General features: G+C 35.6%; 1 protein-coding gene across 3 annotated transcripts in view; it reads left to right on the top strand.

Annotated features, from left to right (window-relative positions):
• The window catches only part of PCCA (propionyl-CoA carboxylase subunit alpha), a 484,900-nt gene that overhangs the window by 142,614 nt on the left and 322,903 nt on the right, over positions 1 to 19,383 (top strand). For all 3 annotated transcript variants that reach the window (XM_020964021.2, XM_020964019.2, XM_078147299.1), the window contains exon 7: positions 3,540 to 3,671. In XM_020964021.2, the coding sequence (XP_020819680.1) occupies positions 3,540 to 3,671 (132 nt within the window). The remainder of the gene's footprint in view (positions 1 to 3,539; positions 3,672 to 19,383) is intronic.

The raw sequence follows: 19,383 nt of genomic DNA on the forward strand, positions 1-19,383 counted from the left end.
ATAGTATTCCTTACCACAATGTGTTCAGCCATTCCCCAGTTGATGGGCATTCCCTCCATTTCCAATTCTTGTCCACCACAAAAAGAGCTGCTATAAATATTTTTGTATATGTGGGTACTTTTCCCATTTGTATGATTTCTTTGGGATACAGCCCTAGAAGTGCTATTGCAGAGTCAAAGGGTATGCACATTTTTATAGCCCTTTGGGTATAGTTCCAAATTGCTCTCCAGAATGGTTGGATCATTTTGGAGCTCCACCAACAATGCATTAGTGTTCCAATTTTCCCACATCTTCTCCAAAATTTATCATTTTCCTGTTTTGTCATGTTGGCCAATCTTGTAGGTGTGATGTGGTACCTCAGAGTTGTTTTGATTTGCATGTTTCTAATCAATAGTGATTCAGAGAATTTTTTTATATAACTGTAGATGGCTTTAATTTCTTCGTCTAAGAACTGCCTGTTCATATCCTTTCACCGTTTGTCAATTGGGGAATGACTTGTATTCTTATAAATTTCACTTGATTCTCTATGTATTTTAGAAATGAGGCCCTTATTAGAGATGCTGGAGTAGTTTGCCATTTCCTTCTCCACCTCATTTTACAGATGAGGAAACTGAGCAAAAGGGTGAGTGCCTTGTCCTGGGTCACATAGCTAATAAGTGTCTGAAACTGGATTTGAGCTCAGAAAGATGAGTCTTCCTGACTCCAGGCTTAGCAGTCTATCCACTCTGCCAGCTCTGTGCTTCTTCATGATAAGAGCAAAGCTACACAGAATCTTTGAAATGCATTTGCAGAATTAAAAGGAACCTAGATTAGAAGCTACATTAAATACATAGAGATATATAGGTATATCTATATGTCTGTATGTATATGTGCATACACATACATATACATATATATGTATATATAAATATAGATACACATCTGTGTAGCCTTTTTTGAGGTGGGAGGAGAAAAAAATCAAGTAAAAAAGTGCATAGCAGAGAACAAAAGAAAACCTAGAAGGAAACAAAAGCTTAGCTTTGAAAACAGTGCCTAATATTTATTACATATATTTTCTTGAAGTGGGAGTTTATTGTTGTATATTGAATCCTCTCTTGAATCCTTTTCTTTTTTCACTTAAGATCTGAAAATACAACTAAACAATCAGATCCAATCCTGTATAGTTTTTAAATAGTTCCATGACCTTTGAATGTATGAGGATGAAGGGGAGCCCCTTGTGTCTTTTCTTCCTACTAGAATGTAAACCTTTTTTCATCTTATAGTCACCTCCACTTGCTTTAATGTAGAGGTATATGAGTGTGTGTCTGTGTGTGTGTAAATTTTTTATTCATTTTAAACTTAAATATAAAGCAAAAAAAAGAAGAATGTTTCCATGTATATAGTAAAACTGCATCTCATAAATTTTGGAGTGTTCTATCATTGTTGTTGTTCTCTTAAATGAAATTATTGATTGTTTTGATGCTTTGTTCTTTGATTCACACATTCTTTAGGATTTTGATTATTTAGTTTCATTTCAAATTAATTTTTAATCTATGTTTCTATGGCCCTTTTTTGAATGTAATTTTTATTGCATTATGATTTGAAAAGGATATATTTAATATCTCTGCTTTTCTGCATTTGATTGTGAGGTTTTTATTCCCTACTACATGGTCAATTTTTGTATGATGCCATGTATCTCTTAGAGAAAGGCATATTCCTTACTATTCTCGTTCTGATTTCTCCAGAGGTCTTTCATATTTAACTCTTCTAAAATTTTATTCATTTCCACAACTTCTTTCTTGTTTATTTTTTTGTTAGATTTATCTAGTTCTGACAGGGGAAAATTGATGTCCCCAGGTAGTATACAGTGTCTATTTCCTCTTGAAACTCATTTAGCTTTTTCTTTTAGAATTGGACGCTTTACCATTTGGTGCATGTGTGTTTAAAATGTTTCCCTGCTTATCTCTTTTAATTATATCTATTTTTGCTTTTGCTTCATCTGAGGTCATGATTGCTACCCTCGTCTTTTTTTTTTCCTACATCATCTGCTAAGTATATTAGATTCTGATTCAATCTCTCATTTTTACTCTGTGTGTATGTCTCTCTCTTTCAGATGTGTTTCTTGTAAACAACATATTCTCAGAATCTGGTTTTTAATCTACTCTTCTGTCTTCATCTGTTTTATTTGTGATTTCATCCCATTCACATTCACAGCTATGATTATTAAACTATGTTTTTCTCTCCATCCTATTTTTCTCTGTTTATCTTTCCTTCTCTTTTTTAAACTTTCTATGATCAGTTTTAAGTTGGACAAGGTTCATATTTTCTTGGAAAAGCATGGCACTTCTTTTTCCCTTTTCAATATATTTTCATTCTGTTAAATTCAGTATATTTTCTTCGTGCTAACTTTCCAAGGCACTCAGATAATTTCAAGAATACAAGAGAATTAACTTTTATTGTGATGTCCAGTTGGTCTTTAATTTGAATAAGGATTAAATCTTATATGTATATTGAATGAAGATTATATTTACCTAATATTTGGTTTTTTCAGTCATGAATGTATCATTATAATTGATAACAAACATTTATAGAATGCATAATATTTGTTATGTAAGTTATGTAGTTAAGGTTAACTGAGTTTACAAAGAGGGACACTTCAGGATCCTTGTCCTTAAAGTACTTATTCTTATGTGTGAGTGGGGTAGGGGGTGATGGGGCAGATAGCATGAATAAAGAAGTGATTAATATTACAAAGTAGCATGGACAGCTTTGTTATTCAAAAGATAATTTTAAGTTTCAAGTCGGAATACTTTTAGCTAAGTAGTGTAGTAGGCAGTCAGTTAATAAGCATTTATTAAACACCTGCTAGACATTGTGCTAATAAGCATTGGAGGTACAGAGAAAGGCAGAAGTCAGCACCTGTCCTTGTAGCTCCTAAGCTAAGAGGAATAGAGGGAGCTGGGAGACAGTAAGCAAATAAATAAATACATGCAAAATATGTGCACAATGAATATTAGGCAGGGAAGACACTAGATTTGGGAAAGGCTTCCTGTGGATGGTGGGGTGTTAGCTGGTACTTGGAAGAAGGCAGGGAAGCTAGAAGGCAACTAGGTGGTAGAATAGACAGAAATGGGTTCAGATCCCGGGAAAGTTGCTTAATCTCTATGTGCCCAAGTTTCCTCATTTGTAAAATGAGGATGATAATAACTCCTACCTAAAAAGTTTATCATGAAGATCAAATAACTTAGTATATGGCAAGTGCTTTACAAACCTTAAACTACTATAAAATGCTATTATTATTATTCCTCCATCTGACTTTATTTTATATAAAAACTAATTAGAAGAGCGTTAAATCTGAATGTGGATGTAGTTAACAGGGTCGTATACATTTTTAACATACTGGCTAAAATAGCTACTTTAAAGGCACATTTTGTTATATAAATAAGTTACTTAATAAATTAGGCTCGAGTATACATCCTAATTTCCTTATAAACCTGAACCCATAGCCTCACACTTAATAATACTTTTGTTGTAAAGTTAAACTTTCATTGTCTCCACAGGCAGCAGAAGGTGTGACTTTCATTGGACCTGACACACATGCTATTCAAGCCATGGGAGACAAGATTGAAAGCAAATTATTAGCTAAGAATGCAAAGGTCAACACAATTCCTGGCTTTGATGGGGTGGTCAAGGTGAGAAATAATTTTACTGTTGGTTTTCTTCTGTAGCTCTGTATTCCATAAACAAAATCAAATGTTTTGTTAAAGTGCAGTCATTGTTTCCTCATACACTTATGTAAAAAGGAATTTTCAAACCTTTTGAAGTAGGCCTAATATTTTCAGTAGCAATAACTGTAAAAATAAGTCACCAACTGAGATTAGCACTTAATCAAAAAGTGTTGGCTTTTATAGTACAGTAAAAATTTTTTTAAAATTAAAAATGTGTGCTTAGATTTTGTTCAGGGCAGTTCAGTATTTTAAACATTTATGAAATTTATTGTGTTTTTATGTGCTGTATTTCAGTATGTGTAAGATTAACCCACCTTGCTGGGGAATAGTTAGTACCTAGACAGTGCGTTTCAGCTTACTTAAGAACTTACAGAGAATTAGGGAGATATCAGGGATTGATCTGGCCAGAAGAAGTCAGTCAAAAATAAGGCAAACATCAGGGACTGGGGACATCAAGACAGGCTTCCATGGTTATTTGTTAAGTTAAACTTTGTTGTTGTCCGGTGGTTTCAGGCATGTCTGACTCTTTGTGATCACATTTGGGTTCTTCATGGCAATGATACTGGAGTGGTTTGTTATTTCCTTCTCCAGCTCATTTTACAGATGAGGAAACTAAGGCAAACAGGGCTAAGTGATTTTCCTAGAGTGAATCTTCCCGACTTCAGTCGTGGCACTCTATCCACTGTGTCACCTGGCAGCCCCTTCAGTTAACTGGTTGGAAGCAAACAGGAACAAATGTGACTTTGGAGGTAGTAGATAGTATAAAATAGATATTCCAATAATTTTAATGTATGTTAGCTTTAAGCTCCATTTCAGGTCCTACCATTCATTTGAATTCAAGTGAACAAAAGTTTTTGATCTGCAGAATATTTTCCTATATAATTGTGTGGAACTTTTGAAACAGAAAGTTAGAGCTGTGTAGAGTGTCAATTGCCTGAAATTTCTTCTGTTGGAAGAACTGATGTTAGTGGATTGCTTGAGCTGCAGTTCTGAGCTATAGTGGGGCTAAAGCCAATCCACTCTGTGTACTAGATCTGATGTCGGTGAGTGAGCCCCTGAGAATGGATGGCCACTAGCTTTGTAAGGAGCAGTGACCCTGCCCAGGTCAAAAATGGATCATGTCAAATGATGATCAGTAGTGATACTGAGCCTGTGAATGATTGCTACTGTTCCAGGTTGGGAGAGATGGTGGACCTGGTTCCTCTCCACCCCCCAAATATCTCATAAAATTATTTCCTGTGTTTTTTTGTTGTTGTTGTCGTTGACCAATAGGGGTTGAGTGACTTGCCCAGGGTCACACAGCTAGTGCGTATTATGTGTTTGAGGCCAAAATCGAACTCAGATCCTCCTGAATCCAGGGCCAGTGCTCTATCCACTGTGCCACCTAGCTCCCTCCTGTTCCCTGTTATCTTGTATAGAGAATTTATAGTACTTTATTTAAATAAGAAGTTCAAAATTTGTGATCTAAATCCTAAAATTTCTTTTTTTTCTTCATTTTTTAAATATAGGATAGTTTTTAGGGGCAACTAGGTGGCCTCAGACACATAATACTTCCTAGCTGTATGACTCTGGGCAAGTCACTTAACTCCAATTGCCTCACTTAAAAAAAAATTTAAAAAAAAATATGTATACACATATATATTTATGATAATTTTAAATTTAGTGCATGCCTGTGTGTAGGGGGTTTATTTTATTAATTTATTTTTATTTATCAATAATAACTTCCATAAGCTTTTGAGTTTTAAATTTTTCTCCCTCTCTCTGCCCCCCTCCTTTGCCAGCACGGCTCACAATCTGATATAGGCTATACATATACATTTCCATTAAACATGTTTTCATATTAGTGGTGTTGTAAGGAAGAATTAGAACCAATAGGAGGAACCATCAGAAAGAGGAAACAATTGTGGAAGTGAATATTGAAAACTGAAAATAAATAAATTTATATTAAAAAAAATAAAAAATAAAAGAGGAAACAAAACAAAACAGAAGGAAAAAAAGTAGCAAATAGTATGCTTCGATCTGCATTCAAACTCCATAGTTTTCTTTGGATGTGGATAGTATTTTCCATCATGAGGCTTTTGGAGATGTCTTAGATCCTTGCATTGCTGAGAAGGGCTAACTCTGTCAACGTTAGTCATTGCACAACATAGCCGTTACTGTGTGCAGTGTTCTCCTGGTTCTGCTCGCTTCACTCAGCATTGGACCATACAAGTCTTTCCGGGTTTTTCTGAAGTCTACCTGCTTATCATTTCTTATAGCCAAATAGTATTCCTTACATTTATATACCACAACTCGTTCAGCCATTCCCCAATTGATGGGCATCCTCTCAATTTCCAATTTTTGGCCATCACAAAAAGAGCTGCTATAAATATTTTTGTACATGTGGGTCCTTTTCCCATTTGTATGATCTCTTTGGGATACAGCCCTAGAAGTGCTATTGCAGGGTCCAAGGGTATGCACATAGCCCTTTGGGCATAGTTCCAAATTGCTCTCTGAAATGGTTGGATCATTTCACAACTCCACCAACAGTGCATTAGTGTTCCAATTTTCCCACATCTTTTCCAAAATTTGTCATTTTCCTGTTTTGCCCTGTTGGCCAATCTGATAGATGTGATGTAATATTAAATTTCTAACTCAACCTAGAGGTTTCTTTATAAGTTCCGCTTTGATATATCATCCTCCCAGAAGTGATCCAGGTTACTTGATTATTTTGACAATGAAGCACAACCTTTGTATGGAAAATTTTCAGATATGAGCTCTGCAGTGGAATGTCTGCTGTCTGAAGACCAGCTTACATAGATAAATAAGTTCATGCATCAGAAGGTTGCCTATTAGGTGATGCATATCTTGATTGTCAAGATATGATGATCTATGAAAAACGATCTTCATTTCTGTCTGCCTTCTCCTTCCACTGTGATAGTATTGGAAAAGAGAGCCAAGGGTGGTGACACTTAGTTTTTAGACTTACTAATGTTAATTTAACTTGATATTCAATGTAAGTTTTTGTCTATTGACCAGTGGGTTGATAGGCTAGGGAGGAATGGAGCCATCTTAATATTGGCTTTCTGTTTGAAAAGATAAGAAAATGATGATCTGAATGATGGCTAATAGATTCTCCACAGTGAGGCAGACATAGTAGTTGGTCAAGTCTGCTTCATTCTGTACTAAGAGGCAATAAGAAATACTTGGTTTTGTCTTCTATCTATATACACTAACAAAAATTAGCGCTAGAAGTAGCACACCTAAAAAGTTACTTAGGGATTGCTTTTCAGGATTTATCGAAGTTAAGAATATTCCAAGAGCATAAAAATGATCAAAAGTAAAATTATTATCCAAAAAATAAACAAAAACACATTAGTAACTACTGCTTTATATGCCTGAACCACTCTTATATTCATCCTTAGTTACCTGTCATTGTTTTTATTTTCTATTCATTTTTTACTTCAAATTTATGTTGGTTAATGACTTCCTTTTTATTGTTGTTCATTCATTTTCTAGTCATGATCAACTCTGTGACCCCATTTGAGGTTTTCTTGGCTGAGATATTAGAGTGCTTTGCCATTTTCTTCTCCAGCTCATTTTACAGATGGGGATACTGAGGCAAGCAAGATTAAGTGACTTGACCAGGGTCACACAGCTAGTAAGTGTCTGAGGCCAGATTTGAAGTGTAGGAAGATGAGTCTTCCTGACTCCAGTCTTGGCATTCTATGCACTGTGCCACTTAGGTGCCCTTTACTTCCATACCAATGTTTTTAACTATGTGATCCTTATTGCAGTACTTAAAATATCGCTTCTGTTTTTTTGAAATGCCCTGCACCATATTTCTTGTCTAGTTGTTGAATTTTCTTATGCAACTATTATACCTAGTCTCATGTAAATATAATTCTATCCTGCTACCTCTGTTATATACCTATACCCTGTTATAATATTCTTTTGAATAAAGTTTAACTTTTTAACACATTTGTTAAAATCACCCAATATTCGCTGATAAGTACCACAGAGATTATTTGATTCAGTACCCACTGATAATATTTTGTGAGATAAAAACCAAATATATATGCTTGTCAAAGTTATTTTACTGCCATAGAATGTGCTGTATTATAGAGGTTTTAAATGAAAGAACTCCCTACAGGTGGTAAGTTCAAGTGCTTTTGTTTGTATCAATTACCAGATTGCATATATTACATAATATGTAACATAACATTTGTTGCAATTCTAAAGAGATCTGATGATCCAGACAGGATTGTGAGATAAACATTAAATGGAGGACAAATACTTATTATTCAGATTCTTAGTCCAATCCATTGAATTGGCACATCATTGCATATATCTGTGATGTGCTCCGCAGAGACAATGAATATGGCCCAGATTAACAATAGGAAGTCTAATTGTTTGGAATAGTGAGAACCTGGTGTTAGGAGGCTATTAAAATAATTCTTTCCTGAGTTTGATGAGTATACCTTTGAATTAGTTGTAGTGAAAATGGAGGAAAAAGCAATATAAGAAATATTTGAAAGGAAATACTAGCAGAATTTGTTTTTTAACTGAGTGTATTGAAGAAATGAGAGAGGTGATGAACTTACAAATTCATTCATAATAATCTTTGAGATATTATCGAGAATATAATAACTGATATTAGTTTGAAGACAGGTCAGCACCTCAGTCTTGCAAAGAAGGTAATTTCTGCACCTTAGATAGATGTGCCAAATATCAGACCCTTGCCCCTCACAAAATAATTAAAATTTTTTTTATGATGAACTTAAAACATCAACAAATAACATTTTGTTGTATAATGAATAGAAATATCATGTGTTCATGGAATTTGAAAATGAATTGTAATATATCTATGTATATGTATGACGTGTAATATATATGTATATGTTATATTATAGCCAACCAATCAATAAGCATTTTAAGTGCCTGCTATGTTGTAGTCGTTGAGCTAAGTACTTGCACTTGTTTGTGTGTGTCCATTTCAGAATTTCCTTGTTCTTTTCTGTGTATTTAAAAATGCCCAGATAATTTAATAAAAAGTATTGTTACTCTTTTTCTCTTCTTCATATCATTTCTCTCCCTACCTGACACAGAGGCCCTCTCTGATAACAAATATATAGTTAAGCAAAACAAATAAACCTGTCGGCAGCATCTGAAAATGTCTCGTTTTACACCTCTGGTCTTGTCACCCAAGAGATCAGAATTGTGATTCATCATCTGTTCTCTCAAGTCATGATTGGTCACTGTATTGAACAGAGTTCTTTCAAGAACTGTTTTTTTAAAAAAAGTCTTTCAAAGTTATGTTACTTTACATTATTGGAGTCATTGTGTGAATTGTTATTCTGGTTCTGTGCACTTCACTCTGCGTAATTTTGCATAGATCTTTTCTGGTTTCTGGGATGTCAGACTTTTATCAGAGAAAATCATTGCAAAATTTTTTCATAACTGTTTTCCTTCTTATCTTAACTTGATCTTGTTTGTGCAAAAACTTTTTAATTCTGTGTAATCAGAATTGTTCATTTCATTTCCTGTGAACCTCAGCCACACACAAAAGTGATCATATCCTTCATCTTGCCATCACACACGATTATAGCACATCTGTATTTAAGAATTAGAAACTATCTTATACTAATAGAGTCTATTGGCTTTTCACTTCTCCCTCTGTCTTCTCTTATAAAATATTAACTCTTAAATCTTAAATTTGTAACTGCTAATCCCTTCTTTCCTCATTTTTCTTCCAGTTCATTGCTCCTGCATTAGCCACTCTCTCCTGTTTTCTGTATCTTGATCCCTTGGTGAACCAGTTAAACCCTATACTGTTCTCTCTTGAATCCCTACCTCCCTTATTGTATTGCCCATTACACTTAACCAAGCTTCAGCCTTGGATTGCTTCCACCATTTGTTGTCTTCCCCTGTACATGTGTTGATATATGAAGATGAAGACAATTCTAAGTGGGTCTACTACAAATTTGTTACATAACCTCGGTTAGGCCCTCACTGCTGCCAGGTAATCCTACTTTACTTCCCTTATCAACTCACTATCCCATTCCCCACAGAGGCCGTTCTAAACCTTGTCAAACCTCCTGTCCTTACTTTTAACTGAGGATTTTGCCTCATAGTTTACAGAAAAAATTGAAGCCATTCTCTGTGAACTCCCTCTTCTCTGCTCTTCATGCTTTCTCGCATAATGAACTGGCTTTACTCCTTACCAAGGCAAGCCCTAGCAAATTGCCCCCTCTGTCATTCCCACTCTTTACCTTATTTTCAATCTCTGTCATTCTAGTGGCTTATTTCCTACCGCCAACAAACATGCCCATGTCTCCCCAGTCCTGAAATAACTTTCACTTGTTTCTTCTTTTCCCAGTTGTCCTACACTTCTTCTGCCCTTTGTAGTTAAATTCTTTGAAAAGGCCATATACAATAGGTACCTGTACTTTTTTCCTTTAACTCTATTCTTAACCTCTTTACATTCTGGCCTCTAATTGGAAAGTATATCTTCAGAAACTACTAGGAGACAGACAGGTCATTTAGTAAGGGCCATAGGAAGAAGAGAAGTATTAAGGGGTTTGATGAGTCAGGGTTATCAGTTTTATTGTTGCTTTAATATTGAGAGTTCCCAAGACTTATGTCTATATGAGAGAATCCCTCAAAAAGAATGGTTGCTACCCATTTCTATTTGTTTATATCTGTGCGAATGATACTATTGAACTTACAGAGTTTCACCAAAGATTAACATTGTGAGCAAGAAACTGAATACCATGGGGCACAGATGGTATATGGGAAGTAGAAGGAAGACCTGATTTGGGAAGTGAGAAATTGATGAAGAAAATTGTGTCTGGAAATGAGATTTGGATTTCTTGATTTTTGCTTAAGATACAGAAACAAGAAGCTCTTAGCCAGAGATCACTAACAAGTATCTAGGAATATATTTGTCTTCCTATACTCTCTGACCCAGAGATATGCACTAAAGAGATCAGAAGTAAACATAAATATCTAGTTTATACCAACGTATTTTTAGTAGCAGTTTTGTAGTAGCAAAGAACTAGAAACAGTAAATACCCATTGATTGCCTCCCATCCTGCCTTGTGTTTAACCTTGTATATATACATGAATATAAAGATATATATATGTGTATACACATGTGTATAGATGTATGTATAGCACACTGAAAGACACATACTCCCCCATCATAATCTCCTTGAGAAGTGAGATTGTTTGTTTTTTTGTATTTGTTTCCTCATTGCGAAGAAGTGTCTGGCACAGAGTAGGTACTTAATAAATCCTTGTTTTGGTTGATTGATATGAGGATTATAGAGGATTGGGGAAAACTTACGTGAATAACTACAATGTGAAGTAAGCAGGACTAGGAAAACAATATACACAATCATTACAACAAAATAAATGGAAAGAACGGCAGCTGAGTGTATATGTGGGGCAAGGAAGAATATGGAGTTTTAAGATTATAAGGTTGCAAATCTCAGTTATTGGTAGGATGATTGTAACCTGAAAGGAAACAGCTAAGTTGTCAGGGGCTAGCAGTGTCAGTTTTTTAGGGGAAGAGGATGAGTTCTTTTTGGGGACATATTAAGTTTAAGAAACCTATGAAACAAGGAGTTTGAAATGTCCAACAAGCAGTTTAGTTAAGATTATGAAGAGAGCAAAGTGAAGTTAGTGTTTGGGTGATGGACTGGAAAGACTTGTATTGATTGAGTTACGAAGGGTTGTCATAAGGATATAGACTAATTTTAGGAAGTGTGTAGCAGAAGGAGATTTAGAACAGCAAGATTTTATTTACAGAGAGGGGATTTTCAGAGTTAAGAATTGGAGGTAGCAGAGCTATTTCTACTTTTGAGAACTAAGGCATATCCATGTAGGTTGCTGAGATAGTGAATTTTCAGGTTTTACAAGTTTAGGACATTGAAGAATTGGGAGGATGAGTTGTCCAAGTGTCATTCACTTTTTTGTTGGAGTCCACATATATGAAGATCTCGCCCTGGAGAGAAGTACTGAACCAGATACTCAGTTCCTTGAGAAAGGACAGAGTAACCTGGGTAAGTCACTGAACAAGGATCATAAACGGATAATAAAGCCAGATGATCCATGGGTGCTTTTGGTCCCCCTTTCTTCAGCTGGCATGTTTCCTGAGCCCATGTAATTACACATCGATATTTGATACCCTCCCTCTGGGCAGACTGGCAACACCAGGATTGGCTTGGTCTGTATAATTTTATCCTTGAGATAGCCTCTGCTTTTAAGCCACTTCAATACTCATGCCTCTGAGCCTTTGGAAATCTTCATTGGTTAAAGGAGGTGACAGAGGGGGCTGGACCAGGTCTGTTTTTATGCACATGGCACACATATGGATTCTAAGCCTATATGAATTTGGAGGCTTATATAGAGCCTTACAAGATAGACTTCTATAGCAAGATCATTTAACAAGTTCAAAAATAAATAAGCAAAAGTATTAAAATTTATGGTACTTAACAACTGCAAACATTTCTTTTAGAGTCTCTATATTGAAGTAATACTTCTTATCATTCGTTTGCACTTTTGATTAGAACTTGTGACGAATTTAATAGTTATTTATTTGGCTGCTCTTTTGTCTCCCAATGTATTGTGTTTTGGGAGGCATGAGTGAGGGAGCATTTGTCGCTGGAGAGGATGGCCACAGGAGTGGCCAGGCCAGGCTATGATAGAGATCAAGACTATTTAATGACTGAGCAGATGTTCTACAGGACACAATAGATATGGAAAAAAAGAGGAAGAAAAGGTACTAGTAAATGGATTTGAGTGACTGGAAAGGGGGGAGTTACCACTAGAAGGTAGTGACTTTGAATCCCAGGGATTAGGGGAAAGGAGGTACAGACTTGTTAAATATAGATACAATTTTGTTGGAACCTTTACCTTCCATAATCTTGGTGAATGGCTAGGAAAGACAATGAATGATTCAAACAAAAACTGAGTTAAAAGGTTAGTTTCCATACTTTACCCATTTCTTTAAGAAAGATCTTTTTGAAGGGAAAAGGACGAAATTTGTACAAGAATATTTATACCAGCTGTTTTTGTGGTGGCTAAGAGTTGCAAGTTAAGGGAATATCCATCAACTGGGGAAAGTCTAAACCAGCTGTGGTATATGATTGTGATGGAACATTATTGTGCTATAAAAAAAATGACAAGCAGACTGATTTCAGAAAATCCTGAAGTCTTTACATGAACTGATGCAAAGTGAAGTGAACAGAGCCAGGCCAACACTGTAAACAGTAACAGCAATGAAGAATTGTCAATGACTTAGCTGTTCTCAGCAATACAATGATGCAAGATGATCCCAAAGGACTCATGATGAAACATGCTGTTCACCTCCAGAGGAAGAATGTATGTTGTCTGAATACAGACTGAAGCATGTGGTTCCTTCCTTCCTTCCTTCCTTCCTTCCTTCCTTCCTTCCTTCCTTCCTTCCTTCCTTCCTTCCTTCCTTCCTTCCTTCCTTCCTTCCTTCCTTCCTTCCTTCCTTCCTTCCTTCCTTCCTTCCTTCCTTCCTTCCTTCCTTCCCCTTCTCCTCCTCCTCCTTCTCTCTCTGTCCTCTACTTGTACAAAATGACTAATATGGAAATGGTTTACGTGATTGCAATGTAATAATAGTAACAGAAAAACCAGAAAGACCCTTTTGTCTTTGACTAAGCCTAACTTCAAAGAAGGAAGTCTGGAAATGCTCTTTTTTAGAGCTGAGAAATATTATTTCTTGATATATTCAGTTTTACTAAAAAGGAGATTTTTACATACATATAATTTTTTCCCCCCTCCAACTACCCTAATACTAACAATGGTCTCATGAGTTACAAATATCATCTTTCCATACAGGAATGTAAACAGTTCAGCATTAATAAGTCTCTTATGATTTCTCTTTCCTGTTTACCTCTTCATGTTCCACTTGAGTCTTATATTTGAAAGTCAAATTTTTTATTCAGCTCTGGTCTTTTCATCAAGAATGCTTGATAGTCCTGTATTTCATTGAATGACCATTTTTTTCCCCTGAAGGATTATACTCCATTTTGCTGGGTAGGTGATTCTTGGTTGTAATCCTATCTCCTTTGCCCTCCGGAATATTTATAGTCCATGCCCTGCAGTCCTTTAATGTAGAAGCTGCTAAATCTTGTGTTATCCTGATTGTGTTTCCACAATACTTGAATTGTTTCTTTCTGGCAGCTTGTAATATTTTCTCGTTGACCTGGGAACTCTGAAATTTGGCTAGGAGTTTTCCTTTGGGGATCTCTTTCAGGAGGTGATTGGTGGATTCTTTCAATTTCTATTTTATCCTCTGGTTCTAAAATATCAGGGAAGTTTTCCTTGGTAATTTCTTGAAAGTTGATGTCTAGGCTCTTTTTTTTTGATCATGGCTTCCAGATAGTCAAATAATTTTTAAATTCTCTCTCCTGGATCTATTTTCCAAGTCAGTTGTGTTTCCATTGAGGTATTTCACATTGTCTTCTAATTTTTCATTCTTTTGGATTTATTTTACAGTGTCTTGATTTCTCATAAAGTCACTAGCTTCCAATTGCTCTATTCTAATTTTTAAGGAAGTGTTTTCTTCAGTGATCTTTTGGACTTCCTTTTCCATTTGGCCAGTTTTGCTTTTAAGGGCATTTGTCTCCTCATTGGCTTTTTGGACCTCTTTTGCCATTTGGGTTAGGCTTTTTTTTTTTTTTGGTGAGGTGATTGGGGTTAAGTGACTTGCCAAGGGTCACACGCTAGTAAGTGTCAAGTGTTTGGTCTGAGGCCAGATTTGAACTCAGGTCCTCCTGACTTCAGGGCCAGTGTTCTATCTACTGTGCCACCTAGCTGCCCCTAGGCTATTTTTTAAGGTGTTTTTTTTTTTGAGTCTCCTTTAGCAAGCTGTTGACTTGTTTTTCATGATTTTCTTGCATCAGTCTCATTTCTCTTCCCAGTTTTTCCTCTACTTCTCTTACTTGATTCTCAAATTCCTTTTTGAGCTTTTCCATGGCCTGGGACCAATTCATATTTTTCTTGGAGTCTTTGGATGTAGGAACTTTGACTTTGTTGTCTTCTTCTGGTTGTATGTTTTGATCTTCTTTGTTGCCAAAGAAAGATTCTGTGGTCTAACATTTTTTGGGTCTTTGTTTATTCATGATCCTAGCCAATTACTTGAGTTTTAAACTCTTTGGTAAAGTAGAGGTCTGCTTCCAGTGTGGAGAATGTAGTGTTCCAAGCTTCAGGGGTTTTGTGTGGCTGTTTTCAGAGATACTTCTAGGGACCTGCAAATTTTCAGTTCTTCCAACATGGTATGATAAGGGGCAAAGTGTTTACTCCTTTCGTGGCCTGTGGTGTGGTCTGTGAGTGACTGCAAGCCCTCTTTTCTGCCTTGGAACTGTGGGGGGATTTCCTTTCCACCACCATGCCAGCACTCCTCCTCTCCCCAGAACCGGCACCTAGAACTGTGACCCAGATCCAAACACAGGCAAAGCAAGAGAATTCTGCACTAGCAGAGAGATCCCTGCAATCCCACTCTCATCAGCCCCTTGATTCCCCCTCAGGCTGTGGGCTGGAAGCTCAGCTGCCCTGAGGCTGAGCTTGGGGACTGGGGCTGGGACCAAGCTTCTCTCTCTCACCACAGGCACAGACTTTTCTCACTGACCTTGTAAGTTGTCTTTGGTGTTCGTCATTTGAGAAGTCAGGAAACTGGACAGCTGCAATACAGTCTTCTGAGGCCTGCTCTGGGTTCCCTGAGGCCTGCCTTGCCTGTGCTCCCACACTGAACTACACTTCTCTACTTGCTTGGTGCAATATACCTTTCTGATCAACCATCTAGCCTGTCTTGGGCTATAAATTTGTTTCACTCTGTCTTTTTGTGGGTTCTGCTGCTTTAGAATTTGTTTAGAGCCATTTGTTTTATAGGTATTTGGAGGGGTTTGGGGGAGAGCTCAAGCGAGTCACTGCTTTTACTCTGCCACCTTGGCTCCCCCTAAAAAGCAGATATTTTGATATGCTTCCATAGCATGGCGTTGAAGAAGGAAATTAATTTAGGTAATATCGTCATTCTTATTTTATTGACTGTACTTAGCTATGAGCTAATTAATATTTGCCCAATTTTTTTAGGTCTGTATTTCTCTAAAGTGTTTTGTAGTTGTATTCCTGTTGTATTTGTTTCTGTCTTGGTCAGAAGACTCCCACATATTTTATAAATTTTGTAGTTATTTTGAATTGAATTTCTTTTTCTATTTTTTCTTTGGTGGCTTTACTTGTTTTTAATCAGAAATACTGATTATATATGTGGATTTATTTTTGTCCTCCAAATTTGTAGAAATTTTTGTTTCAGTTAATTTTAGTTGACTCGCTAGGGTTTTCTTAGTAAAAGGTCACTTCTGAAACTCTTACAATTTGGTATCTTTGCTACCACTCTATTGCAATAGCTCAATACATATTTGTTTGTATAACTGAATCTAGTGAGTTGTTTTCTTTTTCTCCCTATCCTCTTCTTTCATTTCTCTGGTTTTGATACATTGAATGATTGTTAAATGGGTGATGAATGACTGAATATACCATTCGAATATCTTCTTTTCTGATGCTTTAAGTGCTGTTCCCTAGGCTTTTCTTTTTTACCTTTTTTATTTTTTGCTAATTTTATCTGCTGCTATGGCTTCATTTAACATCTTTATGTACATTTTTCTCACTGTATTATTTTCTCACCGATTTATATCACTGTGCCTCATTTCTTCCTAGACCTCTAGTTTTAAATAACTAACATATCTACATGGATGTCCCATCACCTCAAATTCATCATGTTTAAAACAGAATTTATCTTTTCTCTTAAGTATATCCCTTCCCTGTGCTTTCTTTCTGTTAATGACATCACTATCTTCAAGTTATTGTTACCTCGCTATTATAGAAACGTTTTAATATATCCTATCAACTCCATCCTTGCAGTCCACCAAAACCCTCATCTTTTTTTTTTTAAAGGAACTGCTTCTCGCCACACTTCCTCATCTCATACAAGTGGATTTAAAAAACAAACAAATTTATAATCACCCATGGCAGATTTCATTTTATTAAATTTGGTCCCATGTTCTAACCTGTTAGAAACTTCTTGAATCCTATCTTCTGGTATGTTTGCCATCCCATCTGACTTATTTTCTTCAAATTTGATAAACATTCTAGCTCTGTCTTTAGTTAAGTAATAATAAAAATGTTAAACAGCATAAGGTGAAGTATGCATCCCTAAAGAATTTCAGTGGAGACCTCCTTCCAATTTTTCATGGAACCAATAATGACCACAATTTGGTTGCTGACCTTTCTACCAGTTCTGAATTTGTGGAACTAGCCTGTTGTCTCTCTCTGGTTCCCCCATTGGTTGACATTGTTCCCAAGTATCACTTGCCTTGGTCAAATGCTTTGTTTATTTATAGTTTATCTTGTTTTATTTATAATCATTATTCATTTAGCTATTTGGCAAACATCAGTTACATTATTTTTGAAGGTATATTGAATTCAAAATGTTTTTGAAATTATTTCCATGAATAATCTGCAAAGGTTTGAGTACAGTGCAATAGCAGGCAGTGATGCCATTTCATTTGGAAGATAATGCTACTTTTTAATAGGAGTAATCAAAAATGTTCTGAAAATACAAGTTAATATTTGAAAGCTCTTAAATTTTACTTTCCTAGCAAAGTAGTTAAAATAACCTGGCACATTTAGGGACATTATACATAAACCAATGATATAAATTTGTCTAAAAATGAATTTTAAAGTTCATGTAATTTTGTTATTCTTTAATGTTATTTTAGGAAAACATTCATTTAAGTGTTTTAAAGAAATTTGTTAATAGAAATTGACATGTTCTAGGTGTTGTTACTTGTGTCAGCTAAGATATTTAAAAAGTTAAATTTTATAGAAAGATGTTTATAAAATTTTCTGTTTCCTTAAAAATGTAAATTATATATTACCCATTATGGTTTGTCTGCAAATGAACTTGCTGGGAACCAGTTATTTATCTTAAGCTAACAAATTTTTAAAAAATTTACATCTAATTTTCTTTTTTTCTTTCTTGGATTCTGTTTTGCAAATATACCATTAATTTGCAAGAGAAAAGAAATGTAAAAGTTTCCTTCTTGGCTTACAGTCCTGGCTCTTCATCAGTCATCACTCTTCCTGCATTTTGTTCTAGAGGCTCTAATTGTCTGCATTTGGCAGGTTTAACACTTCCTGACAGAGAGGCTATTAAGGGGAAGTATTCTCGCATAACTGTCACTAGCAGGAACAAAGAACCTTCAAACTCAGTGTGTGGAAACCACTAACATTCTTAAATGACCCTTTTCATGCATTTTTATCCCTTAAGCTAAATTTTGGAGAGTATCTGGTTAGGAGAAAACAGTAAGGTATAATAAAGCGGTAAACCTTGATTTTTTTTGGAAGGGGATAATGGATGGGTGGTTAGGAGTGTGTGTGTGTGTGTGTGTGTGTGTGTGTGTGTGTGTGTGTGTGTGTGTGTTATCTCTGACTTGAAAACAATTGTTATTTGGAAAATCTCATTAGCAGACCTGACTGCTTGGAGTAAAAAGACTTAAAACTGATGTTGCTTTCAGGACTGCTTTGAACTTAACAAGCACCTATTTGTGGAGCAGACTAGCCTAATGAAAGGAAATTAAATTTTCTGACAACTTCCCCTGCCAGCCTCCTTGTTCTTTAGTGGCTGTTATTAGGTACTGAAGACTTTAAAGAGGATTTTGTTTTATTCTTAGTCATGAATGAACCAGATATGACCATTTTCTTGTGTTTTTAAAAGTAAAATAAAGTAAAAAATTGATGTAGTTATTATTAAAGAAATTGTTTAAAAAGATCAGGTTTCCTTGTAGTGTTCTTGTCAACTCTCAGAATTGCCAGCTAGTGGTTTTTAGACATTTTGGTGTAATATTTGTGTATTTGAATACATGTCATTGTTAAATTTTAACAGATTTAGAGAGTTGTCAGATTTGATCCATGATAGTGTTGTCATTACGATTTCCGCTTTGCTTTACTGAAAATATGTCTATCATGTTAATAGCTGGCCTATGTGACAGTATTTAATAATTGAGAATTTCTTTATGTGCATTATGTATTTACAAATTTTTAGAGGACCAGTGCTTTTTAGCACCTGAAATTAAGCAGTAACAGCCTTTCTACTGGAAAATAACTAGAAATTAATTCTTCTTCTTCTTCTTCTTCTTTTTTTTTTTTAAAGTTTTCACTCCTTTTTCCTTTCGATTAATTTTTTCATTCTCAGTGTAGTATGAAGCCAGGTATTCACATGCTGCAATAAGAAATGAACACCAAAGACTAGCTACATGTATAAAGAATAAAAACTATAGAGGAAAAGAGTGTGCTTTGGGAAATTAACAAAAACATTAGTTGCATCTCAGATAACAGATAATATCTGTAGATATTAGAAACCTTGTTTTTAATTTGTAGGTAATCTGTTGTGCTCCTCCCAAACAATAGAGGATCACCTCCCCCTGCTGACAATATTGAGGAAAACATGACCCAGAAATACCAGAGAGGACAGAAACAAGCTGACTGTAGACAAGCTTTAATGATCCGATTTATGAATCCTTATTGATTGTAAACTTCTAAATTCTGCCATTAAATTCCTGCAAGTGCACTCAGTCATTTAGTAATTCTGGTAGTGCTTCCTTTC

Source organism: Phascolarctos cinereus, unplaced genomic scaffold (assembly GCF_003287225.1).
Source record: "Phascolarctos cinereus isolate Bilbo 61053 unplaced genomic scaffold, phaCin_HiC Scaffold_7;HRSCAF=346, whole genome shotgun sequence".
NCBI classification, from domain to species: Eukaryota; Metazoa; Chordata; class Mammalia; order Diprotodontia; family Phascolarctidae; genus Phascolarctos; species Phascolarctos cinereus.